General features: G+C 37.7%; 1 protein-coding gene across 1 annotated transcript in view; it reads right to left on the reverse strand.

Annotated features, from left to right (window-relative positions):
- LOC128030492 (collagen alpha-6(VI) chain) overlaps positions 1-26,984 on the reverse strand; it is a 32,899-nt gene extending 5,915 nt beyond the window's left edge. The window contains exons 1-35 of the mRNA XM_052618174.1: positions 26,411-26,984; positions 25,498-26,295; positions 20,949-21,046; positions 19,617-20,207; positions 18,093-18,647; positions 16,373-16,990; positions 15,468-16,025; positions 14,468-15,025; positions 13,386-13,958; positions 12,736-13,296; positions 11,599-11,948; positions 11,351-11,429; positions 11,042-11,187; positions 10,545-10,637; positions 10,406-10,459; positions 9,664-9,735; positions 9,535-9,561; positions 9,107-9,151; positions 8,650-8,703; positions 7,396-7,458; positions 7,000-7,065; positions 6,480-6,533; positions 6,343-6,378; positions 6,206-6,268; positions 5,960-6,022; positions 5,789-5,851; positions 5,638-5,700; positions 5,418-5,468; positions 4,194-4,229; positions 4,007-4,069; positions 3,868-3,930; positions 3,752-3,787; positions 2,179-2,215; positions 2,036-2,047; positions 1,402-1,895 (exon numbers count right to left, since the gene is read on the reverse strand). Of these exons, the coding sequence (XP_052474134.1) occupies positions 1,402-1,895; positions 2,036-2,047; positions 2,179-2,215; positions 3,752-3,787; positions 3,868-3,930; positions 4,007-4,069; positions 4,194-4,229; positions 5,418-5,468; positions 5,638-5,700; positions 5,789-5,851; positions 5,960-6,022; positions 6,206-6,268; positions 6,343-6,378; positions 6,480-6,533; positions 7,000-7,065; positions 7,396-7,458; positions 8,650-8,703; positions 9,107-9,151; positions 9,535-9,561; positions 9,664-9,735; positions 10,406-10,459; positions 10,545-10,637; positions 11,042-11,187; positions 11,351-11,429; positions 11,599-11,948; positions 12,736-13,296; positions 13,386-13,958; positions 14,468-15,025; positions 15,468-16,025; positions 16,373-16,990; positions 18,093-18,647; positions 19,617-20,207; positions 20,949-21,024 (6,273 nt within the window). The 5' untranslated portion in view covers positions 21,025-21,046; positions 25,498-26,295; positions 26,411-26,984. The remainder of the gene's footprint in view (positions 1-1,401; positions 1,896-2,035; positions 2,048-2,178; positions 2,216-3,751; positions 3,788-3,867; positions 3,931-4,006; positions 4,070-4,193; positions 4,230-5,417; positions 5,469-5,637; positions 5,701-5,788; positions 5,852-5,959; positions 6,023-6,205; positions 6,269-6,342; positions 6,379-6,479; positions 6,534-6,999; positions 7,066-7,395; positions 7,459-8,649; positions 8,704-9,106; positions 9,152-9,534; positions 9,562-9,663; positions 9,736-10,405; positions 10,460-10,544; positions 10,638-11,041; positions 11,188-11,350; positions 11,430-11,598; positions 11,949-12,735; positions 13,297-13,385; positions 13,959-14,467; positions 15,026-15,467; positions 16,026-16,372; positions 16,991-18,092; positions 18,648-19,616; positions 20,208-20,948; positions 21,047-25,497; positions 26,296-26,410) is intronic.
- Between the last annotated feature and the right edge of the window lie 302 nt (positions 26,985-27,286).

Consider the following 27,286-nt stretch of genomic DNA (forward strand, 5'->3'; position numbering starts at 1 on the left):
GATTCCGGCCACTTACAGTTTACCCAGTAATATTTCAAAGCCCAGGTTGACAGTTTGCAGAAAACATTGCATACTACAGCCATGGCATAAAGCAAATGAACTAGCTCAGAGATCACAGATTCTACCCGACATAAAAAGCCTCGGCATCCATCTACAAAGCTCTATGAACACAGGTATACGCAGATTAATCAACTCATCAGTTTATAGTATTAGGTTTATCGCCTTCCATTGTCAGCTGTGCTCGTTCCTGTTGCTTGTTCTCAATCTGACGACCCCCGTGAGAGTTGGGTCTGAGGAGGAGGGGGCGGGGTTGGGAGGAACAATATTTTGAATTTGAAATTTTAATTTGACAACCCGCGTAAGCATGGAGTCTGAGGAGGAGGGAAGAACAATATTTCAAATTTAGACCACAGTACCAGTTTCAATCATTAACTGTCATTATTACATACTGCACCTTTAAAGGTACAATTTGTAAGATATTTGCAGTAAAATATCCAAAAACCACTAGGCTAGTGTTATATATTTTGTCCAGCTGATTACTAACAATATATCTAATGTTTTCAACTACTTGTAAATCATAAGAAAATTACCATTCTAAACAGTGACACAGGGCAGTGCAGTCGCCTGTCAATGACGTTAGTTCCCCTTTGTTACTGCCTTTACTGACGTATAAACCACATGACAACAGTGTCGTGGACAAATGCGGAAGTAGCATTCGTGACAAACTTCAACTAGAAAGAGATGCCGAACTCGCTTGTGTTTTACTCGACAGGAGAGTTGTTTTGATTCGTATCTTTACAGAAAACTATAACGATATAACGATCGATAAGATTAGCCAAACGCGGGGCTTTGTGTCTCTAGACCTGCGCAAAGACGTGTCTGATCGCGTCTTTGCATTAACTTCATTAGTAATCTACTCGCTCTAATCGCTGAACTCGTGTTAAATCTATGATTTATCTTTCCGTCTGATTGATGGCCATCAGCGGTTGGGTAGAAGACAACAAATCCCATCATTCCACGCTCCTTAGCATCATCAAACCACGCGATTGTTATTGTTTTGGTACTACACCCTCTAGTGGCAGGTCCTACAACCTGTACCTTTAAAGGGAAAGTTCACCCAAAATTAAAAGTTTAGTCAGTATTCTGAACAGTTTAAATAGCCAATTCACTGATATGTTTTGTTGAACAACTTAAACTTAAGTTAGTGAAAAGTGTGACTTTAACATGACCCATTTGGTGTTCCACAGAAGTCGTCAGCCATACATGCTTGTAACATGAAGGTGAGTAAATGATGACAGAATTTTCATTTTTGTGTGAACTATTCTTTTAAATAATAAAATGTAATAAAATGTTCTATTAAGTAGTAAAATACTTATTTAAGTACTCTCACAGTAACTTTACCTCAATAGCTCTTCTAATATTAGGGACATCGCTTAGTGAGATGACCCCAAGCTTAATGTTCAGAGCTTTGTACTCTAGAATGGCTGTGGTAAGGGACGTTGAATCCTCAGACTCTCCTGCAGTGAGGAAGATCACCATCTTCCTCATCAGGATGGCCTTTCGCACACGCTTCAGGACATTCCTGCCCACAAATCGCATGGCAGCGCCTATGTTACGCCGTTTTAAAGTGCGTTCCAGGCCGATGTTCTTCACCGCTTCAATAAGCTGCTTCTTGCGGCGATAGTCGGTGAAGCGGATCAGGTATTTGGTGTAGGATCCGTAGGAGACCACAGCCACCCGAGCCCCTGTCGGGCAGCTGCTCTCTGCAATGTTGATATTGTCCAACAGTCTGAGGACTACAGAACGCATGTATTCAAAGTCTTGAGGAGACACATCTTCAGACATGTCCATGGCAATCACAAGATCAGTGGGGTAGACAGGGCATTTTATGTCATCTAGAGAGACAAATGTAAGAGCAGAGTAAGAGACCATATTTAATAAACAGTTTTATTTAAAAATAAAATTTAAAATGTATTTAAAATATTTGGCTCCTCATTTCAGTGTTATTAGAAATATGGCATAAAATGTTACCAACCTCTACAGCACACTGTAAAAAAATTAAAAAAATAATAAAACATGTCAGTAAAAACATGATCCTTACAATCCTTATCTATTTCAAGAAAACAAAATCATTTAGTATCATTTAGATTCATCTCATGTATCATTTAGATTTCTCACCACAGTTATCTCGGACATACGAGATCAGTTGACAGGCCTACAAAATAATTTATATTATTAAGATATATATCAACGATATATATATATATATATATATATATATATATATATATATATATATATATATATATATATATATATATATACATACACACACACACACACACACACACACACACACACAGATGCTTTTCATATAATTATAATATCATCAAAAAGTTTATTTATTTCCCTAATTCCATTCAAAAAGGGAAACTTGTATATTCATTCATTCATTCATTCATCACAGGCTGATATATTTCAAATGTTTATTTCTTTTAATTTTGATGATTATAACTGACAACTAAGGAAAATCCCAAATTCAGTATCTCAGAAAATTTGAATATTACTTAAGACCAATACAAAGAAAGGATTTTTTTAAATCTTGGCCAACTGAAAAGTATGAACATGAAAAGTATGAGCATGTACAGCACTCAATTCTTGGTTGTGGCTATTTTTGCCTGAATTACTGCAGCACTGTGGCGTGGCATGTAGTCGATCAGTCTGTGGCACTGCTCAGGTGTTATGAGAGCCCAGGTTGCTCTGACAGTGGCCTTCAGCTCTTCTGCATTCTTGGGCCTGGCACATCGCATCTTCCTCTTCCCAATACCCCACAGATTTTCTATTGGGTTAAGGTCAGGTGACTTCGCTGACCAATTAAGAACAGGGATTCCATACTGGTACTGGTAGCGTTGGCACTCTTTGGACCCTGATTTCCAAAGGAAATGCAACATTTACTTTCATCAGAGAACATAACTTTGGACCACTCAGCAGCAGTCCAGTTCTTTTTGTCTTTAGATGCTTCACCTCTCTATTAATGTGCTTGGACACAGAGCTCTGTGAACAGCCGGCCTCTTTTGCAATGACCTTTTGTGTCTTGCCCTTCTTGTGCAAGATGTCAATGGTCGTATTTCAGTCAGCAGTCTTCCCCATGATTGTGTAGCCTACAGAACTAGACTGAGAGACCATTTAAAGGCCTTTGCAGGTGTTTTGAGTTAATTAGCTGATTAGAGTGTGGCACCAGGTGTCTTCAGTATTGAACCTTTTCACAATATTCTAATTTTCTGAGGTACTGAATTTAGGTTTTTTTCTTAGTTGTCAGTTATAATCATCAAAATTAAAAGAAATAAACATTTGAAATATATCACTAGCTGGGCACATTAGAATGATTTCTGTAGGATCATGTGACACTGAAGACTGGAGAGTAATAGCAGTAAAAAATATAGCTTTGCATCACAGGAATAAATTACATTTTAAAATAAATTAAAAACAAAGTATGAATTAACAATATTATTTTAAATTATTATTTTATTTATATATAAAATAATAATAAAATTATACATAATATAAAAAAAAAAATCACATTATGTGAACTCAAGTGTTATTTTCAAAATCCTATCATTTCTTTCCAGTTTCAATTAAATGTTAATTCATGCAGTATAATAATAATAATAATAATAATAATAATAATAATAATAATAATAATAATAATAATAATAATAATAATAATAATAATAAATCATCTGAAACTTACAGACATCTGTTTGGTTCCTTGTGGTCCTTTTGAGCCCTTTGTGAATAAAAACAACATACTGTATCCCTTCAAATTGCCATGTTCATATGATGTGAATAATTTTAATATAAACATACCCTGTGTCCAGACACCCCCTCACTACCAGGATCTCCAGGTGGTCCTTTCCTACCACCATTGCCCTGTTATCAGACAACCAATTAAGTCTCCTTAAGGTTCACAGAATGAATAAGAAAATAAAACTTTAAAATGTTTTACCCCTCTTCCCCTGTTGCCTTTAGGACCACCACCTCCACTTGCTCCTTTAAAACCCTGTTCGCCCTGAAAGTCAAAAAGAGAGTGATTAAATATTGTTCACTCATTAAAGGTTACACAATCAAGTCATTATTTTATGAACAAACCACATTATAATTACTGTACTTCTAAGTTTTGGAAATAAACTCACCTGAAGTCCAGCATAACCTGGGAAACCAGAATCTCCCTTAGAAAAAAGTAAGAATATATTATATATTATATACATATATAATTCCACATGTATTAATTCATAGTTTTGATGCCTTCGGTGTGACTCTTCAATTTTCATAGTCATGAAAATAAAGAAAACTCTTTGAATGAGAAGGTGTGTCCAAACTTTTGGTCTGTACTGTAGATACACTGTGTGCACAATTATTAGGCTAGTTGTATTTTTGAGGATTCATTTTGTTATTTTACAACTACAGTGGTCTTGGTCAATCCAAAATGTTAACAAACCCCTTAAATCTGAACATTTAAGTAGTAAAAGTGAAGTTTTGGCGTTCTTAAGAGAATATCTACATGTACACCATTATTAGGCAACTATTAGTGTGCAGAATTACTATGCAACTAAATTACTTTCCTGCTTAAGAAGGGCCCAAAAGTTCTCAATGGGGTTTTAAAAAAAATTCTGCATCTTTCAAGAAGACTTTTTATGCAAGAAAACGCTCAAAGTACTCCACTGTGTGGCTGGCCAGTAAAGGCCTTAAATATGAAAAACTAATGACATGGCCTCCTTCTTCACCTGAATTAAGCCCTATTGAGAATTTTTGGCCCTTCTTAAGCAGCAAATTTACAGTGAAGGTAAACAGTACACCTCTGTGAACAGTGTCTGGAAGGCTGTGGCTGCCGCTGCACAAAAAGTCAATTCTGACTAGATCCAGAATCTGACTGACTCCGTGAATGGAAGGCTTGTGACTGTTATCGAAAAGAAGTGTGGCTATATTGGTCACTGAGGTTTTTCTTATTTCAGAACATTTCAGAAATGTTTATTTGTAAATTTTGAGTTTGTTTATTATTCTCACTTTATCAGGTGAAAACAAGTGAGATGCGAAAATCTTTGTAATAATTCTACACACTAATATTTGCCTAATAATGGTGTAAATGTAGATATTCTCTTAAGAACACAAAAAATTCACTTTTACTTCTTAAATGTTCAGGTTTGAGTTTTTTGTTTATATATACACATTTTGGATTGACCAAGTGAAAGTTGTACAATAGCCAAATTAATCATCAAGAATACAACTTGCCAAATAATTGTGCACCCAGTGTATATGTGTACTATATTTTGTTGTTAGTGAAATAATACCATACTTTATATTGTGGCATCACACATGTTTATTATTTGAGCATTATATTGGCATAATTCTTTATAAACCTTCTGTCCTTTGGGCCCTGGGAATCCATAGCCATCTGCACCATCTTTTCCCTGTCATAATAAATAAATCTTGCAGTCAGTGTTTGTTAAACTACCATTGTTAATGCCATTGTTAAACTACATTCAAGAACAAAACAGCATTCTGAAATTGCTATGTGATGATGGGTAATGCCTGACATTGCAGAGTTTTGGTAGCTTATAAAAAAGAAAGAAAAGTAACCGGCAGTCCTCTGGGGCCTAGAGGTCCGAGATCTCCCTGATCTCCAGGATCACCTGGCTGGCCCTGTAAGGCAAAAGCAAAATGAGCAGGTTTAATATTAAAAAGCTTACATTTATAAATGAAGAGGATGATTCTAAATGAGGTCACTCACCTTCTGTCCCCTGGACCCAGTGCTTCCTTTAAATCCTGCCTTTCCTAAAAAGCCAGGGGATCCCTGTGGAAAAGAGATCAACACAGTATCAATGGCTGTATGTGGTTTATTTGATATTAATGCCAACAGTAACCAAACAAAATGGTCAGTGCATTGTTTTTCAATATGCACCTGAGGTCCAGGAAGACCAATATATCCTTTCTGCCCAACTGGACCAGATGGACCGATAGCACCCTGAACAGAAAAAAAGACTCAATCCCAAACTCAAACATATATACATCCAATTTGGCATCTTTTGTTACTGTTAATAAACTGGCAAACAAATCAGCTACAGCTCTACATTTTTTTATCATTATGGGGTCCACCTTGTATTTATTGATAGTTTTAAAAAAGGATTAGGATCAATTTGCACATTACCAGTGGACCTGTGGCCCCAGGGAGCCCTGGTAGTCCTGGTGCTCCTGCAGGCCCTCTGGGACCCTGAATTCACAGGCAATAATGTAATTTGGTATAACTTTTGTCGTGACCTAAATATTATTTATACAATTCTTTACCAGAGGACCCGATGTGCCTCTTCTACCATTAGGGCCCTAAAAATGGAGATAAAAATATAAAAATAGAAATCAGGCTTTTATTAATGCTTCTGTACTATAATTACAAAATATAATTTTTAATTAATTAATTAATTTACTGGTCTGCCTTTATCACCAATTTTGCCTGAAAGACCATCTAGACCTGGTTCACCCTGTTAAGCACACGAAGAAAGAATGATAAGAAAATAAGAGATTGATATTTGTTGTTAAAGCATTCACTCCATAAACTGTATGTATATATATATATATATATATATATATATATATATATATATATATATATATATATGTATATGTATATATATATATATATATATATGTATATATATATATATATATGTATATATATATATATATATATATATATATATATATATATATATATATATATATATATATATAAATATATATATATATATATATATATATATATATACATACAGTATATATATATATATATATATATATATATATTTATATATATATATATATATATATATATATATATATATATATATATAAATGTTGTAGTCCTAATATTTCTATTAATACAATTAGACAAGTAAATGTAAAATGGCACTGTTAATGGTCAGTTGTTACTAAATAATCTCCCCATACCTGAATGCCTGGGCCACCGATGTCACCTTTAGGACCGCGGGAGTTGTTGTCTCGTCCTGGATTTCCCTGATTATAATTAAATGGTTTAACAAGGGTCAAAATTCAGCCAAACACTACTGGAAAATCTGCTGCTCTATTCGCTGTCCTTGCACCTGGTATTATTTCCCACCAATGCCCCACAATTCCCTATTTTGCTTCAATAATCTAGGGACATTCTTTGCGACAAGAAACAATGTTAACCACAAACTATTCCTTTGGAACAGAGGGAGCTGGGCAATTTACTTTATGCAATCTATATGATCAATGGAAATTAAAAATCACCATTCTAATGATAGTATGAATAGTGTTTTGTTACATGAAATGATCATTTATTAAGATTATAATGTATCTCCTAACCGGATCTCCTCTCAGGCCTCGCTGTCCTTGGTTTCCAGGGTTTCCTTTGACACCTTTTGTACCCTGCGATTAAAGAACAGTGAAGATCATTGAAATCAGAGCACTTAAAGGGGGGGTGAAATGCTCATTTTCACTCAATATCCTGTTAATCTTGAGTACATATAGAGTAGTACTGCATCCTTCATAAATCCAAAAAGTCTTTAGTTTTATTATATTCATAAGAGAAAGATAGTCTGTACCGATTTTTCCCGGAAAAACACGACCGGCTGGAGGCGTAACGTGTGGGCGGAGCTAAAGAATCACGAGCGCGAATAGGCTTTTGCGTTGAGAGCGTTTGGAAGCTGTGACATTACCCAGAGCCGTTGAAAAACATATTAAAGGCTCTGACATTACCATGAGGGAAAACCCATCATCCAAAACAAACCATGGCTTACAGTCAGATTCAGCCGTTTATTTATGAAATATAACGAAAGCAGCAGCAGCAACGACTCGCTCCGAGCGGGGCTCGAACCCGGGTCTCTGGCATGGGAGGGGACGCACTAACAAGGAAGCAGAGATATTTGAAGCAGTTTTACTCACCGCCTGCGGTTCCAACACACGATCGTGACCCTTTTTCGTTGGGATTGCATCATCCTTAAGAAATAAACGATACGCAAATCCGTCGTCAAACTGGGCCTTGTGAACAAGCATCTTCGAAATGCAGGGAACAAACAAAAACACTTGCACAACTCCGTTGATGCTCTGTAAAAATAAACTCCATCCACTGGTCCCTTAATGCTGTTTTTTTTTGGTAATCTGTGCAGGGTTGTCTTGCCCTGGCAACCAAAAACACACTTCTTTTGTGACATTTCGCGACGCTCTCGCTCTGATCAGTGAATCGCTCTGATCAGTGAATCGCTCTGATCAGTGAATCGCTCTGATCAGTGAAATGTCTGTGCTGCTCAGCCTCGCTGTACGGGAGCGCGCGCTCTTCCGGCAGAAGTGCCTTAGGACCCATATAAGGAAATTCCGCTCCATCTGACGTCACACAGAGCCATACTCAAAAAAAACTTTCCAAAATTTGTAACAAACCGGAAGGAGTATTTTGGGAACAAAAATACTCCTTCAAACGTACAACTTATTTTTTGAAACTTTGTCCATGTTTAGCATGGGAATCCAACTCTTTAACAGTGTAAAAAACTCAGTATGCATGAAATAGCATTTCACCCCCCCTTTAAGAAAGAATATACAAAGAATATATTTGATGGATTTTACTGGGCTGCCTGGATCTCCTCGCTCCCCTGGGCTTCCTGCTGCTCCAGTCATGCCCTGAGGAGAACAAACAGATTTTTTTAACCAACCATGACTAAAGTTTTATGTTTTTTTTTTTAGGTTTTTATAGATGTTTGCTTGGCAGTTACTTGGTCCTGTAAATGATAACTACATAACTACGTGTTACATAAATAAGTTTATTAATCATTATAATAGTGGAACACATCCATTTTACAGACGAGACAGGACAAATAACTGAACAAAACGAGGGAACTTATGAGATTAATTATTGAACACAGGTGGAAACGAATGACACCAGGGGAACTAGGTCATAGGAAAACATAGGACCATACATGTAACATGCATTATATATTTAAGATAACTTTTATTTATTTTAGTTTGGATCATATCTGTCCTGGATTACTCACTGGATGTTAGAAGTACACCATCATTTTCTTACCTGAACACCATTTACCCCATCAAAACCATCTTCTCCATCATATCCCTATTAAAAAATAAAATTAAAGGAAACTTATGATATCAATAAGAAAACGCAGATTACATTACTTTCATTAAGAAGCCAAATGAAAGTGAAGGAGACGGGAGCACAATTTATATGCAACCTCATAAAAACAAGAATAAAAAAAACCACAGGCTATAACAAACCTTTCCAAATGGCAATCAAAACAGTTGTAAAACAACAATAACCATAGGCTACAAAAAAACTTTCCAGATGGCAATCAAAGACTGTAATCCAAACACAGATGCCGGATAGTAACTGCTGTCTGGTTATTATTAGGTAGACAATTGACTTTTTCTCTCCAGAGCTTATTAAACGAATAGTTGAACTTTATATGTCTGAGTAAAAATCCTTTTGGATGTACTCACATTGTCACCTCTGTAGCCTCTGCCCCCCTGAAGAAAAACAAATAACATCGGAAAATAAATATTGCAGTGATTCAGCACTATAAGCCACATTTAAAACTTACTATTAAAACATATAGCACTACATGCTACCTTTTTGCCTCTTCTTCCAATGCATCCCTGATGTCCTTGAGATCCATTCAAACCAGGAAGCCCTCTCTCACCCTGAAACACACATGTATAGCACATGAAAGTCATATGACTTTAGTATTTTATTATATTCAGTATTTATTCCGATATTAAAAGTGTTACAGTGTTTTGTTTTGTTTTTTTGGGCAAAAATAAATAGTACCTTAAAACTAATGCAGTACCATTCAAACGTTTGAGGTAAGGATTTTTCGATAAGGTTCTTATGCTTGCCAAGGTTACATTTATTTGATAAAAAATACAGTAAAAAAACTTATATTGTGAAATATTATTACAGTTTAAAATTACTATTTATATTTTAATATATAATTTATTTCTGTGACAGCAAAGCTGAACTTTAGGCATCAGTTATACCAGTCTTCAATGTCACATCATGATCCTTCAGGAATCATTCTAATATGCTGATGAATTTCCTTTTTTCTCTCGTAATTTTTTTTTACATTTTCTTCTGTAAAGCTGAACAATAAGTGCAATGGCTTAAAAAAGTTATTGATGACAGTTTTTAAGGATGATACATCCAGAGTAACAGTTTTACATTATTACAACAAACTGTGTTACCACTTAAAAATGTTAAGGATCCAAACACTAAAAACACAATGAGGTCTAAGGGCAGAGTAATGTAGCTTGCTTATCGCATGAAAGTCAAACATTTAAACAAATAAAAATACATGTAAATTGAATAACTTACAGTTTCTCCTCCTTCTCCAGGGAAACCAGGATGTCCCTTTGGTCCAGGTGACCCCTGATAAGCAATACAGTGACAAATTAAACACTTATCTCCATTTTCAACTATTGTTCAGTAAATCTTGAGTCATAAATCTAATGACCTTAATCCCTGGAGGACCATAATTTCCACGTGCTCCCTCATGGCCTGTGCATTTACACATCACATTACAGCACTCCCTTGAGGCAACAGTATCCTGTGGATTGGGAAAAAAAAGTGAGAAAGTGAGAAACACTTGAAGGAAGAAATTTTATGTTATGGAGATTACTGTTGACACATTGAACCAAACACTTGACATCCTGACATATTTCTTAAGTGCTCTTTAATAATTTACAGCTGTTTCTCTTCCTCTTAGAGTGCCTCACACTCCCTCCCACAGGAAGCCATTTATGTACACAGCGGTCAACACACTGTTGTAATAACTAAGGGAAACCATTTGGCTGCTAATATACTAAACCTGCAATGTACTTGCATGTGACAAATAAGGCCTGAATATTTTCAAAGCACCAAAATTATGAAATATAGATTGCCTCATTGCCATGATCAGATTTTCTCAGTTTCATCCTTTTGTCTATGATTTGGTGATGTAAATCAACTTACAATTTCTTTCTGCATGGCACTGGCCACATTCTGCATGCTGATAGAGAGAAGCTGCCTGTACTGCATCCCTCGACCAAACTCCAGCCTCTGCAGGTCAGCAGTGTTTTTAAATCCTTCTAGAGCCACAGTCATCAGCGCGTCTACACCTGTGAATGTCACAAAAGGAGTCTTACTAAACGCATATTTAACTTTCTTTGATTTGAAGCAGGCACATCTGTAACTGTAACTGCATAGTATGAAGTTGCTTTTGTTGAAAAGATATTGAACAGAGTGCAGGTTTTTAAGATTTTTGTTGTTTAGTCTTTGTACCACTCGTCCGGAGGCTGTTGACGGCAAGCAGTAGGTCCTCAACAGGTTCATCCAGCCCGTCTGTAAAGATGATCAGCACCTAAGAAGAAAAATCAAGGAAAAAAGTTTAGGCCAACATGAATAGTTGAAGGTTCATGCTGATTTATGGCGGTCATTGCTGGTTTGATGGCGGTCTAACTGGTGGATAAGCATAGCAAATCAAATCATGTATTTTTCAGAGGGGCTGGTCTGGTAACTGCTATTCTCACCTTTACACCAGAATTTGAAGCTTTAAACTTTTCTTGAAAAGAGCGTAGAAGCTGGGAGTTGAATTTCAGAGACTGTGAAGTCCGAAGTGCCATAACTTTTTCCACCACACCTTCATCATACTCTCTGAAGGAAAAGTCATACAGCAAATTTCCATTAGCATCAACCAGTCGAAGGTCTACATTGGTACTGAGGGTTGGGCTGCTTAAACAGCACAGGTTGTGCACAACTGAAATGTAGCGGATGATCTCTGGCAGGTAGGACTGCAGCCTTTTCTGGTCTCTAAATATTGACAGAGAACTTGAACTGCTGCGTGAGTTATCAAATCCAATGCCAATGTCAATAGAGCAACCTAAGTAAAGAGAAACAGAATTTAAATGTGATAAATTAAATGCTGTCAGTGTTCTAATCACAACAATAATTATATGCATATATGAATAATTATTTTCATGATAAAGATAATAAATAGCTGATACTTAAAATTTATCCCATTTTGCCTAACATAATTTAAAAGAAAAACATCATTTTAAATGCTACAATTTAATTAAGGCATCAGAACATTTTAATGTGAAATATAAAAAATCTACATTTAGAGATTTGCTAGATTGCTAGATTTAACTTGACAGTAAATAATTAGTAAAATTATTAATGTTATGGTTAATAAAGATTAACTTTAAGTGGGTGTTAGATGATGGGTAAAATCTGGGAAATTAACAATTAATTATAACAATTAAAAATCCAATATCAAACAACCTGATAAATACAAAATAAATAAATAGATAAAAAACAGTGGCCAATAACCAATGTGGTACAAATATACTGTGGATTCCTAATTACTCTTAAAGGGATACTCCTGCCCAAAATAAATTTTTTGTCATTAATCACTTACCGCAATTTTGCTCCAAACCTGTAAAAGCTTTGTTCGTCTTCAGAACATAATTTAAGATATTTTGGATGGAAACCAGGAGGCTTATGACTGTCCCATAGACTGTCAGTCACAAGCCTCCTGGTTTTTGTCCAAAATATCTTATACTGAGTTCTGAAGATTTCAATTTGTGTAGGAGTATCCCTTTAAAGGTATTTAACTTTATTTTCAGTTCTTCAATTTAATATCACATAAAAATGGTACTTCAACTTACTTTTTGGAAAACAGAGGGCATCAACAAATATTTCTGTTGTCAGATTAAGGTAGTTGAAGTCTTGCACTTTGAATAACCTATCTGGTGACCCGGCAATATAGCTGAGCTGTTGCATCGAGACATCTCCAATTCCAATCACAAAAATTTCAATTTGCAGACCTCTGAGATAATCGGCTGCTTCGTTCACACAGTCTGATGAAACACCATCAGTGATAAGTACAAGATTTTGTGGTACGCCGCTCTGTTTGCGACTCCCCTTGCTCTCATCGAAGAATTCCGCAACCTCATGCAGAGCTTTTCCAATTTTTGTCCCTTCTTTAATTTGCGTGAATTGCCGAATTGCTCTTTTCACATCATTCGCATTGTTGTACTTATTTAAGTAGAACTCCTTCTGATATACACTGCTGAACTGGGCTATACCAATTCTGTAAAGTTCTGGAGAAATACGGAGCTGGTTCACAACATTTTGCAAGAAATCAATCATGGTTCTCCATGACTCCTTGCTGATGCTTTCAGATCCATCGATCAGAAACACCAAGTCGGCTACCTCTTTCTGGCATTCTGCAAGACAGAACAATCAAACTCAGTCAAGCCAATTCTGATCACGTTAGATCTAAATCAAGAATTCATTCTGAAGCAAAATCTTTTACCTGGTTTGGTTGCATTGCAAAGCACTTTGGAGATGTGAGTCTGCAGTGATTGAAGACCCGCGTAATTATCAACGTAGAAGATTTTGGTTTTGTTCTGGATAATCATCTCCAGCTCACTCTCTTGTGCTCTGGCCACTCCAATTCCATACACATTTATATTTTTGGCTGCAAACCCATCAGCCCGTGCACGTAAGTTTACTTGGTCTGTAGCATTACCATCTGTAATTATGAACAGCATTTGAGGAGTGCCCCATTTCTGGCGCCCACCATACTCTTCACTGAAGTAATTGAGCGAGTATCCTAGAGCCTCAGCCGTGTTGTCATTTCCATGTGGGGACTTCAAGGTTTTTATGGCTTCCACTACCTGACGTTTATTTTTGTACTGGTTTAAAGAGAATTGATTTGGAGTGCCTGAGTAGACAATGACGCCAATGCGAATTAGATTGTCAGCAACCTGTGTGCTGTTCACCACTGAAATTAAAAAGGTTTTAATGTTTTCAAACTCCTGAATACCAATCCGGCTGGTGCACTGCACCAAGAAGATCACATCAGCCACCTGTGTGCCTGGACAACCTACAAGTACAATGATAAAAAGGATTATTAAAAATCCATTAAATAAAATCATGTAACCCAAGACTAGATTAAAAGCAGCCCAAAAATCCCAGGCTGTTCTAAGATGGTTTATTCTAGTGCTTGCTTGATTCTGGTCATAGTAATGTTGTTCACAGTAAAACGTTGTAGTAAACAAATGGTTTTAAAAAGGGGTCTAAAAGGGTACAGAATTTTTCAATTCAACTAAAATAAGTGTATCATTTTTACCTAATTTTGACAATCTCTTAAAGCAAAATTGTTTTCAAAACTGACCTATATAAATGTACATTTAAATTTACCAAGGGTGAAAATCCCTTCATTTCAGAATGCCAATTACCTGTTGAATTTATTGAAAATATAAATCAATAAATTAAACTTTCTGCAGAATTCACATTTCAACTCTTTAAACTAAAGAGAGAACATTTCAACATTTTGCCAAACTCTAAATAAACGTGGCATTCAGGAACATTTTAGGAATGTTTATGATTCACCTGTATCAGTGCTGCAGAGCTTGAATTTGAGGTTTTTGTCAATGGACTGAAGTGCATCAAAATCCCTCTCCACATATACTTTATCTCGAGTTCCACTGATCTCCAACAGCTGTGTGGTGTTTACACTGCCCACACCAACTGAGAAGATGGTGACACCCTTGTCTCTAATGTCCTTGGCGGGCGCAGCGACAGCATCATGAGCTTCACCATCTGTGATAACTACAAGGAACTGTGGAACATCAGGCCGACCGCCATTGGATTTGTCAAAATGTTTTGAAATTAATTTGAGCGCCTTCCCTGTGTATGTGTTTCCTGTTAGCTGTTTAATGTTTTTGATCGCTTCCTCTACTTCATGTTTGTTGTAGGACGTATTCAGTGGAAACTGTATCTGTGGATTATCGCTGAACTGGACCACCCCAATGTGCACATGATCTTTTCCAATGACGGTGCCATTCACAACTTTGGTAATAAATGTCTTCATTGATGTAAAGTCTGGACGATAAATGCTAGAAGAACCATCAATCAAAAACATGACATCTGCCACTTTGTTCTTGCAGGCTATAGAAAGCAGAAAAAAATCCAGTAAATATATCTAACATTTAAATAAATAAAATTGTGATATGTGGTTGATAGGATTTTTAAAATGTATTTATTTTTTATGTTTTTGAGTCTTCAGTTTTACAAGATACTTCAGAAATCAAATCAAGGAAACTATCATTTGTTTCCCCTAGATTCTTTGATGTACAGAAGGTTCAAAAGAACAGCATGTATTTGAAAAATTATTATTTTGTAATATTATAAATGTTACTGTCACACCAATTTACTGAGTCCTTGTTGAATAAAAGTATTGATTTCTATCAAAAAAGAAAACAAAAAAAGCTTACTGACCTCAAACTTTTGAATGGTAGTATATTTTTAACTGGCTTTTTAATGTGTCTCATTTTAAACCAGGCAAAAACATGCAATTTTTTGCAGTATATGTATGATTGATTAGTCTTACCCTCTTGTGAACAGATATCTGTGACAATTTCATCCTTGAGGGCATTCAGAGCATCATAGTCGCTCACATAGAACTGCCTAGTTGCATCAGCCGTCATTTTCAAGAGCTCATCCTTGTTCGCATCCCTTACTCCAATGGCATAGACTGAAACACCTAGATTACTCAGTTCTGCCGCTGGTCCGCTCACGTCATCCAGGGATTTCTTATCAGTTATGACAATGAGAATCTCCTGCACCTTAGCTGAACGGGATGCTATTACCTGACTAAAGAGACTAGCCACATAAGTTAATGCTTTGCCTGTCTCTGTACCTCCATAGGGCTGATTAATGTTCTTCACAGCTGCTTCTAAAGAGACTCTGTTTTTATGCTCTGTCAGGCTGAACTGTAGAGTCGGATCATGCTCAACTTTCACAACTCCCACACGAACTTGATTGGGTCCAATGTTAAATAACTGCAGGAAGTCTAGGATAAATTTCTTCACGTCTTCAAAGTCGGTGCGAGTGCAGCTAGAGTGGTGCAACAGGAAATATATATCGGCTTCTTCTGTGTTCACACACCCTAAAAGTGAAGATTGGATTACAAGAAATTATAAAGGAAAACCAAAGGCAATTGTAAAATACCTATTGAAACCATATAAAGGTATTCAGCACAAGCTATTAAGGTTAAGTGTATTGTGTTATTAATTATATCATTATTTTATTTCTCTGAGTCACCTTTAACCAGATATTTCTATAAAAAATTATGAGATAAAACAAATCATGCTGACTTTTAACTACTCTTTTTAACTAATTTATCAAACGCATCAATCAATTACTTTAGTATGTAATTCCTCAACATTGTAGGAAGTTAATGATACTTTTTTAAAACTCTTTTAACTAACTGACTAAATGATTTGTTGCTTTTACCTTGTTTTAGGATGAATCTATTGTTCTTGTCGAAACCTCTTTCGACCACGACCTTACAAAGGCTCTTTCTGAGGCTTTTCTCCAGCGATGTAAGCATCTGAAAACTGTCCACGTTGAACACAAACTGTCGTTCAGGGTAAGATCCTATTTTTTTGAGCTCCTTGACACTAGCATTCTTCAGCCCTAGGGCATATACAGTGACCCCTGAGCGCCTCAGCTCAGCAGCAGGGCCAGTGACATCATCTTGTGACTTGCCATCAGTGATGACAACAGCAATCTGCTTAACACCTAAATCTTTCCTGCTGCCCCTCGTCTTAGTAAAGATGTTGTCCTTAACAAACTTCAGGGCTGCACCAGTTGAGGTTCCTCCACCTCTGTATGGTATGATTTTAATATAGTTCAAAATATCACTCTTGGTAATGAAAGTGTCCAAATAGATTTCAGCTCTGGGTTTGTCATTGTAAAGAATCATTCCAACCCTCACGCTGTCAGAATTCACCTCGAGCCCACTAATTGTGCGGTGGAGGAATTGTTTCACTAGATCAAAGTTGCTTGTGGTTATACTACTTGATTCGTCCACAATAAACACAATATCTGCCACTTGGGCTGAACTGCAATCTGTTCAAAGAAAAATAAAAATACATTAATATAGATTAACAAGTGGAAAATAGTGTCGTGAAATTTAACAGTAACAGCAAAGTAATATATATACTATCACAAAATTATAAATAATATTAAAGTTATATTTTTATATTACAGTGTACACTGCTAGTTTTTAATCAAATAAGGTAATATTGGATTTCATTCAACTGGCTCTCAACAAGACAACAATACTACGCTCTCTGCTGCCCCCGTCAGCTCTGGAGTACAAATGGTGTTTGTGAGATGACTAATATGCTACATATGTTAAAGGGGATTTATTTGCTATTCATTTAATGTATTTGTTATTGAATGTTCAAATGCGGAGTTTTGCATGTCACGTGTGTGTGTTTGTGTGCTCACGCATGTGTGACAGAGAAAGAGGGTCAAACAGGAGAGTCAACTGTCTTAACCGTACGTGGCTTGTGTACTGCAAACATATACGAGCTTCTTTACTGTGTCTGTCACGCGACCCTGTTCCCCTTTTGAGCTTGAACTGAAGGTAAATCTAAGGACATTATTAACTTTCTTTACATTTATTTTGAAAGTTGAAGCTCGCGATTATGGAAAGGGGCATAACATTTATGACGAGTGCTTCCGGTATTCAACCAACCACAATGCAATGGTTCAGTTGGCCAATCAGGGCAGATAGTTGGAAAAAAGGACTTTGTAGAAAACTACATGTTGGAGAAAGGCGGGGCATAGAGGACCTACAAAATGTACAGTATTTGAAAAATAATGTGTTTTTTGAACATTAAAGCATGTCAACATATTCTGTTACACCAAATACACAAGATAAAGATCTTTAAAAAAAGCAATCATATGAAAATTTTCTAAAAAATTATGTTTATTATTTGGTTAAACTGCAAAACATGGCTTGTCAACATGAGCCACCATGAGAGGGGAGGACCCACCTAACACAGAATAAAACAGCTTCACTGATATGACGGAGTCTTGGTCTCATTTTAATCAAAAACACTTAATTTTGTGTGTGTCAAACATACTTAATGCACCTTAAAGAACATAACTTATAATGTGCTGTTATGTCAGCACTGATTTAGTTATAATAAGGCAAACTAACCTCCTGTAACACTGAAAACGTCTTTTTCCTGAATGATTTGCGTGATGTCTGCAGCAACATCAACAATATTCTGGTCAACCTGGAAAGTCCGTAGCAAAGGTGAAAGGTAGTGTAAATTTTCTTCCAATCTGATATCAATAACAGTCACATCCTCATTCTCGATTGTTCGTATGGCCCTCAGAGTGGAGTCAGAAGAGTTCCCTGTTCTCAGCACCAGCATATACTGTTTGTAGCCTTTAGCAATTCTGCTGCCTGATGCGGTGTTCAGTAATTGAGTGCGAACATAATCTATGGTCTTTCCTAATTTTCGCTCTCCATTGGGCCTGGGCTCAAACCGGTTTATGTACCCTCTGGCTTTTTCTCTTACTTTGTAGTCATTGAACAGGAACTCCTTGACAACGTTCTCACCAAATTGAGCCAGTGCGATCTTATGAGATCCGTCACCCACATTGAGGTGCTCAGCCAGTAGGTTGAGAAGTTCCCTTATCTGCTGTGTTTTCCCCTGGGCCAAACTATCCACCAGGATAAAAACATCTGCAAACTTAGGGGCAATGGCTGAAACGAACACAAAATGGAAATGGACAATTATTTTATATATTTGCACATATAAATACTTTAATATTCAATATATTACATTGATGATCTTTTCTTCAAAGTTAAGATAAAAGTCAATAACACAGAAAGCTTTTAAAAACACAAAACAGGACAGAACTTCTTTCAACTTGAGCATCACATTTTTATGATACTGGGTCATACTGTGCAAAACACTGCAAATATGAGAAATGAGCACAACAAACATAATTAGTTTTTTTTGCCTTTTTATATATGTGCATAGCCCAATACGCCACAGCTCTGTTTAAAAAAAGCATATATACATGCTTATGTATATACTTAATTGACTTGATGATTCTTCAACATGTTCGATATAAATTTCAATTCTTTCTTTTCATTTTGTATTTATTTACTGCTTTTGTGGGTATGTGTATTACCAATATAAAATAACACACAGTGAGGTGATATCACTGACTTAAAATATATAGTCATAATATCAGAGAGAGAGACCCATCACACTTGATCACAGGAGACACATTTGAGACGTGGGTTACTGCCAGGTCAATAAAGTTAATATTCTTAACTAAAACTAAAAATATTTTGGTAACTGAAAAAAAAAATAGCTTAAATTAAATCAAATATAAATATTAGATGAAAAACATATACTTATTTTAGCCTCTAATTTCTAGTTTTCTTTTTTAGGTTAAAGAAGTTAAGTTACTAAAAATAAAACTGAAAAAAATAAATAAAAATAAAATAAAACTTAACTAAAATTAAAATGAAACCTTAAAGACAAATTAAAAGCTAATTCAAAATATTTATATTAAATATAACGTACATAAATAGTACTAAAATAACACATAACAATAATCTTGCTTTACCACTTGTGATTGGATCACCAGAAACAGATTCAGATATCAGGTGTGTACAGGCTTGTGGACTTATGAACAAAGTTTTAAAAACTCAGTTTACCTTTCCCCTGATCCCTCATTAAGATGCACACTGTCTCCTTCATGGTTGTTGTCAGATCTTGCAGTGCTTGGTAATTGTCTATATTAACCACAAAACGCTCAGGTGGGCTGTTGGCGATGGCCTTTAACTCTGTCATATTGGTTGGACCAACACCAATAGCAAAGATGAGAATACCCATCTGTCGCAGATCTCCAGCAGGGCCCTTTATATCATCGGCTGAGTCTCCATCTGTGATCACCACAACAATCTGAGGCACTTTTTCATTGATACGGCTTCCACCCACACTCGTGAAATAGTTGTCCTTAAGGAAATTCATTGCTTTTCCCATGTATGTGCCTCCTGTTCGGTATGGAAGGTTATCTATTTTCTTAAACAGCTCCGCTTTGTTTGCATAGTCCCCGATCAGAAACTCTTTGTGGGGATCGTTGTTGAACTGAGCAATGCCAACTTGTACCTTTTTCATGTCGATATCCAAACCATCCACAAAAGTGTGCATGAACATTTTAACCTCCTGGAAGTCTCGAGTACTGATGTTGCTAGAACTATCCACGAGGAATACAATGTCATATGGCGGGTTTTCATCCAGGCATCCTATCACTGAGTATATAATAGACAACATGTGACAATCAATATATAAGGGACATAAATGACAGAAATATAAACTACTCTTAAATTTTTTTGTTTATGTTGTTTGATGTCTCTTATGACATCATGGCTGCATTTCTCTTTTCCAAGAGTTCATTTTATAATAACTGCTTTCTATTTTAATATAATTTTTATGCAGATTAGTCCTGTGATGGCAAAGCTGAATTTTCAGCATTCATAACTTCAGTCTTCAGTTTCAAATAATCCATCAGAAATCATTTTAATATGCTGTTTAGATATTCACATAACATTTCTTATTATAAATGTTGAAAAGAGCTTTGCTGCTTAATATTTTAGTAGGAAACATGATTTGATTTTTCAGAATTTTTGATGAATTGAAAGTATAAAAAAATATAATTTATTTGAAATATATATATTTTTTGTAACAATGTAAGTCTGAACTGTCACTTTTGATGCATTCACCTAGCTGAATATTAATTTTGGGGTGGGGGGGGGGCAAACTTTTGAATGTAACTTTTGAAAAACCACGATACAAACTACTACATAAATAAAATAGAAAATTAAATAGTTGTTGGTCAAAAACACTAAACATATCAATAGTATCAATAACTTTCATTTCATCTGTGGGATTTGGGTCATGTTAAAATAAAATTCCATATATTATTCAGTCAATTATTTATAGTCAGTAAACTGGTCATGTCAAGTATTTGTCTGGGAAGTCTTTACCTGTTTGCTGTGCAGTGCTTACAAGGAAACATGATATAATGATTAAACCAGAAAGAAACGCCTGTGTCTTCCCCATTGTCTGAATATGTCCCGAAGACCTTTACAGAAAAAAAGCAGAAATAATTTTTGTATGAGAATTCTAATAAATTTAGTATCACCTGATACTAAACCTAACTTGACCCCTAACTTAACCAAATATAAAAATGTGGAATAAGGACATGTGGATGTGGATAGAAAAGCAATTATTCCTTAAAATACATATTTTGAAACAAGGAACTATACAAAAATACAATAACATTAGTTAAGAATGATTATACTTATAGGTAATTATGAATAATATGTTTAAATGTGATTTGATTTATGGGTTGAATAAATATTATGTGATACATACTCACAGATCACTAATGAAGACAAATTCTTCTGATTCTCAAAATTATTCAGGGGACCTGTTACAACAACTTAAATAAATGGTTCACCATTCACACCTCCTGCATCCACCCTCTCCCCCACACCTGCAATTCAGATAAGCGAGGATGCGGTGCGCCAGGTCTTCCGGAGGCAGAAAAGGAAAAAAGCACCAGGCCCAGATTGTGTTACACCAGCCTGTCTGAAATCCTGTGCTGACCAGCTGGACCCCAACTTCACACAGATCTTCAACAGATTGCTGGAACTGTGAGAAGTCCCTTCATGCTTCAAACGCTCCAACATCATCCCAAGACATCACTGGACCCTTGCTAGATCCTCTTCAGTTTGCCTACAGAGCAACAGGTCTGTGTACGATGCAGTAAACATCGGACTGCATTATGTTCTGCAACACCTAGACAGACCGGGGTCTTATGTGAGGATCCTGTTTGTGGACTTCAGCTCAGCCTTCAACACGATCATCCCACACCTCCTCCTGCCCAAACTAACTCAGCTCTCCGTGCCCACCTCTGTCTGTCAGTGGATCAACAGCTTCCTGACAGGCAGCAGCTAGTGAGGCTGGGAAAATACACATCCAGCACCCGTACAATCAGCACCGGAGCTCCCCAGGGCTGCGTTCTCTCCCCACTGCTCTTCTCCCTGTACACTAACGATTGCACATCCAAGGACCCTTCTTTCAAGCTCCTGAAGTTTGCAGATGACACCACACTCATCGGCCTCATTCAGGATGGTGACGAGTCTGCTTACAGACAGGAGGTTAAAGAGCTGGCTGTCTGGTGCACTCTCAACAACCTGGAGCTTAACACGCTCAAAACAGTGGAGATGATCATGGACTTCAGGAGAAACACCCCTGCACTTCCCCCACTCACCATCATGAACAGCACTGTGACTGCAGTGGAGTCATTCAGGTTCCTGGGCACCACTATCTCTCAGGACCTGAAGTGGGACATTCACATTGACTCCATTGTGAAAAAGGCCCAGCAGAGGTTGTACTTCCTTCGCCAGCTGAGGAAGTTTAACCTGCCACAGGAGCTGCTGAAACAGTTCTACTCCACCATCATTGAATCCATCCTCTGCACTTCAGTAACTGTCTGGTTCAGCTCAGCTTCTAAATCTGACCTCAGAAGACTACAGAGGGTAGTCCGGACTGCTGAGAGAATCAACGGTACAACCTTCCCTTCTATTCAAGAACTGTACTTATCCAGAGTGAGCAAAAGGGCTGTTAAAATCACTCTGGACCCCTCACATCCAGCACACTCTCTCCTTGAACTGTTGCCATCTGGTCGACGCTACAGAGCACTGAGCACCAGAATGACCAGACACAGGACAAGTTTCTTCCCTCAGGCAATCCATCTTATGAACAGCTGATAATAACTGTGGAACACACTACACTATTTATATTTATATACACATACACTTATTTATCTAACACACATACTTAGCGTACACTTACATTTTTTGCACATAATATACATGTACATACATAAATGCTCATTGTAATATACCTGCCATACATTGTCAATTTGTATATTGTCATTCCTTACCCACCTATTTGTATTTTTTATTCCTTATTGTGTTTTTTGTTCTGTCACTGTTAACGTTGCACTGCGGAGCTTCTGTCACAAAAAAAAATTCTCGTATGTGTGAACATACCTGGCAATAAAGCTCATTCTGATTCTTCTGATTCTGATTCTGATTAAAAATGTAATTAAACCTTTTAGTTACAAACAATATTTTGTTGAGTTCATTTGACATAATAATGTTGCTTAATGCTTGACATGCTTAATGTTGCTTAACTTATGTTGCTTAACTAATGTTGTGCGTAATTGAAACTTAAATTTCATTAAAAATTAAGTTGTCATAACTCAATAAAATTGCCTTGTTAACTTTGGAAATTTGGTTCCCAGCATGCTTTGCATAAGACTGGATAAGGAGAGTAAATGTTGAAATTAAACGTTATTTTTCTTTTTTTGTTTTTTAGTGAAGGGAACTGTTTATGATTGACATGCTGAAGTTTTTGTGGTTACCATTGTGCTGAAGAATAGAAGGTAAACATTAATTCTATTAGCGATGAGTTTGTGTTACAATGTGTAATGTGTTTATGTAAATTATTAATTTCTTCTAACTCAGTGTAGTTTGATGATTGAACTTAATTTCATTAGAAGTTTTCAAACTGTCGCATTAATATTTTTTGTTGAGCTAACACATTATTTTTTAGAGTGTTGAATAAACCCCACAATTATTGATGTTCAGATAAAAATTTACCAAAACTATAGCAATTTAATAAATGTGTCTGTTAGTCTGATATACAGATGAAGTAAAAACACAACAATGTCCTAATAAATGATCTACTAGTGAAGCAAACAAAAGTGTTTATTTTTTCCTGTTATATTCTAAAACTGTTCTAGTTTAATCGCTGTTAAAATGAAGAATATATTTTGTATGCGAGGAGTTTAGTCATGTTCCTCAGGAACTGTTGCAACAAATCTTGAACACAAGCCTTTGTGCCATTCATCACTGTTAATTGCACACCTGTTATTTCACTCAGCTTTCTCCACTTTCATCGTTTTCACCAGTCCATATATACCAGCCTGTCTCATTCTGTTTCATGGACTCCTTGTTTTCCGTCACCCGGCTTTCTCGTGTTCCCTTGTGTTTTTCTTGTTTTGGACTAAATGTGTGGCCTCTTTCCTGTTTTTTGGATGTGATTTTGGATGCCCCATTAAATACTGCGATTGGATCTCTCGTTTCCTGTGTGCATTCGTGACAGAAGGACTCCATCAATGCCCAGATCCAGCAGTGTGGGATTTTCTGTCTGTTCGCCAGCAAGCATGGAGGAGTGGATGGGGAGATTCCTAAATTTGATCGCCCTCCATCAAGAGGGAAGTGAGGTGGGTGGTTTGGCACAAGTATTCTGGACCCTGGCGGTAGGATTGGGATACAATGAATAAGCACTTAAAGACCTTTTTAATGCTTGCTTGAATAACTCTGTGCCTGAGTGGTAGATGAAGGAGCTGGAGATCCTGGATTTTTGGGGGTTCATCATGTACCTACAACATCGGTCTAAGTGGGATACCCCAGCCACACCTGTCTCTCCAGGTGTGATGGGCGACTCTAGACCTGTGTCTCCAGACAGGAGGACCGCCAGCCCAGCGCCACTGCGCAAGGTGGCCGCCGGCCCAGCGCCACTGCTCAAGATAGACAGCCGCAGGTGAACGTCCAGAGTTAAGTCAGGTCCCCACTGACCAGGTCCTCGTTGACCCTCCAGAGTTGAGTCAGGTCCCCGGTGACCCTCCAGAGTCAAGTCAGGTCCCCGTAGAGCTTAGATTCTCTGCCCGAGCCCGAGCTCGGGCTGGGCCGGGCCGATATTTCCCGCCACTGTCCTCGGGCCGGGTCGGGTCGGGCCCTTGATAAAGCACGTCACGTGTCATGCGCAGCGTCTCGTCCACTCACAGTCTCGCATGCGTGACGCATCACACCTGCTGTGTGCGCTGTAGCCTACTATTCAGTAGATTAAGTGCAACATGGAGCTTGAAGAAGCAAAGAAAAAAAACAGGAGAATTAACTTTGAGCAAGTTTGGAGGAAACTTGAAGGTATGGAAACATTTTAAAATAGTCGTGGGGAGTGACAACATGTGTTGGCTTTGTCTCATGCATTAAATGCGGCACGCATATATATATAGCTCCCCCGTAGCACAGCAGCACCTGCGAAAAAAAAAAAACAAAAAAAACAAAAAAAATCTGGCGCTGCCCCTGGTTATAACGGCCCATATATTTAAAATGGTTGGGTTTAAATCGGGCTCGGGCTCATAATTACAGTGAACGTGTCGGGTCGGGCCGGGCCGGGCTCGGACACAACGTGCTCGGGCTCGGGTAGGGTCGTGCTTGATTTGTTGGGCCCGATCTAAGCTCTAGGTCCCTGTTGACCCTCCAGAGTAGAGTCCGGTCAAGTCACCATTAACACTCGTGAGTCAAGCACTACCACAGTTAGACCTCAGGTCTATGGCCATGGAGGCCGTCCAGGAACTCACCGCCTGCCCTGTCATGGCCATGGAGACCATCTACCATCTCATCAGGGCCACGGAGGCCACCCTTAACTTGTTCATGTTCTCTATTTCAGGCTTACCTAACCAGACTTGCTCTCCTGTGCCATCGATCCCACTGTGGTGGTCTTCTGTGTCGCCCTGGTGGGCTTCTGTCTCGATCACACGGCTACGGTGGTCCTCTGCGCCGCCCTGGTGGGCTTCTGTCTCGACCACACGGCTACGGTGGTCCTCTGCGCCGCCCTGGTGGGCTTCTGTCTCGACCACACGGCTACGGTGGTCCTCTGCGCCGCCCTGGTGGGCTTCTGTCTCGACCACACGGCTGTGGTGGTCTTCTGCACCGCCCTAGTGGGCCTCTGTCTTGACCACACGGAGGTGGTGGTCCTCTGCGCTGCCCTGGTGGACATCTGTCTTGTCTGCTCGGCTGTGGTGGCCCTTCTGTGCTGCCTTGGTGAGCCTCTGTCTCGACCACAAGGCGGTGGTGGTTCTCTGCACCGACCTGTTGGGCGTCAGTCCCGTCTCCTCGGCTGTGGTGGGCTCCAGTTCCACCTGTGCCACCCTGGATTCCTGGTCTGTCAGCTCTGCCCTGGGCCCTTGAACTTTCCGTTACCTCCTGGCCTCTTTGTTTTGTTTTTGTTTTTCTCTGTTTCCCACTATGGACCTGGCCCTCCGTCACTCCCCCTTATCCTCCAACAATCCACCTCCCTCCTTGTCTCTGTGTACCTCGGTCTGTTCTTGTGTTCGGTGGAGCATCTGGTAGCTGCTCCTAAGAGGGGGGGTATTGTCACAGTGTCTGATCTGTGTTCCCTGGGTGTCCACTGGTGGTGTCCATTAGTGATTTTGGATGCCCCATTAAATACTGCGATTGGATCTCTCGTTTCCTGTGAGCATTCATGACAACAACGTATGCTTTAGCAGCTTTAAGTAGTATTTTCTCAATTAATGTTTAAGAAAATATTTATTTTTATTAGATAATGTATGAAACGACGACTAAACTCTCATATACACCATCTGGTTGCAAGAAGCTTTCTTCAGTGACGACCATAGGAAAAGTTGCTCTGTAAACGTAATGTAAATATTTCATTATATTATGGTAGCCTATAATAACAGTACTATTATTTTTTTGTGAATATACTCTTTTTTTCCGCTTCTCTATACTACTACTCACGTCATATAACAAGATCGTAGCTTTGCACAGACCTCAAAAAAAAAAAAAACCTACAATAATATCACGAAATAACTGCTATTTATATATATGACTTGAAAAAGGACATTACATAATAAAATACTAAAATTTAAGTCAGAATATGTGCATAACTTGCATCTATGTGAAAGGAGACGTTTAACTGCTAAACAATATCTCTATAATCATTATAAAAGTATAACCCTAATTCCCGAAAAATTAATTAACACATTTTTAAATACCGTTTTACATAAAATGTAGAGAGAGCTTTGGTATAAACCCGTTTCCAAATAGTTAATCAAACTCTCTTATTTCTAGCAGTGCTTATAACCCTCTCCAAACACTTTTCACCCACGACAACCCATCATATCTTATTATTTAAAAAAAACAATTTCTATAAACAATGCAAGCAATGCCTCTGCATGAAATAGTGAAGCGCGTGCACTTACTTTACAGCTGTCGGAGCGCAACACAACAATCCCACTGCACGAGCGAGTCTGTAAATAGTCAGTGCGACACTCATCACTGAACCACACCCCCTCCGTTTCTTCATTCTTTTCATGTTTTTTGTTAATATCTACACCAAGTTTTGAATATAGTTCAGAGCATTTGGAAGATTGTATCAAAACAATGTTCGTTTTATAGGGCTTATTAAAAGAACAACGATCTTGTTTAGTTTAGTTTAGTTG

The sequence above is a fragment of the Carassius gibelio genome, chromosome A16, assembly GCF_023724105.1.
Source record: "Carassius gibelio isolate Cgi1373 ecotype wild population from Czech Republic chromosome A16, carGib1.2-hapl.c, whole genome shotgun sequence".
NCBI classification, from domain to species: Eukaryota; Metazoa; Chordata; class Actinopteri; order Cypriniformes; family Cyprinidae; genus Carassius; species Carassius gibelio.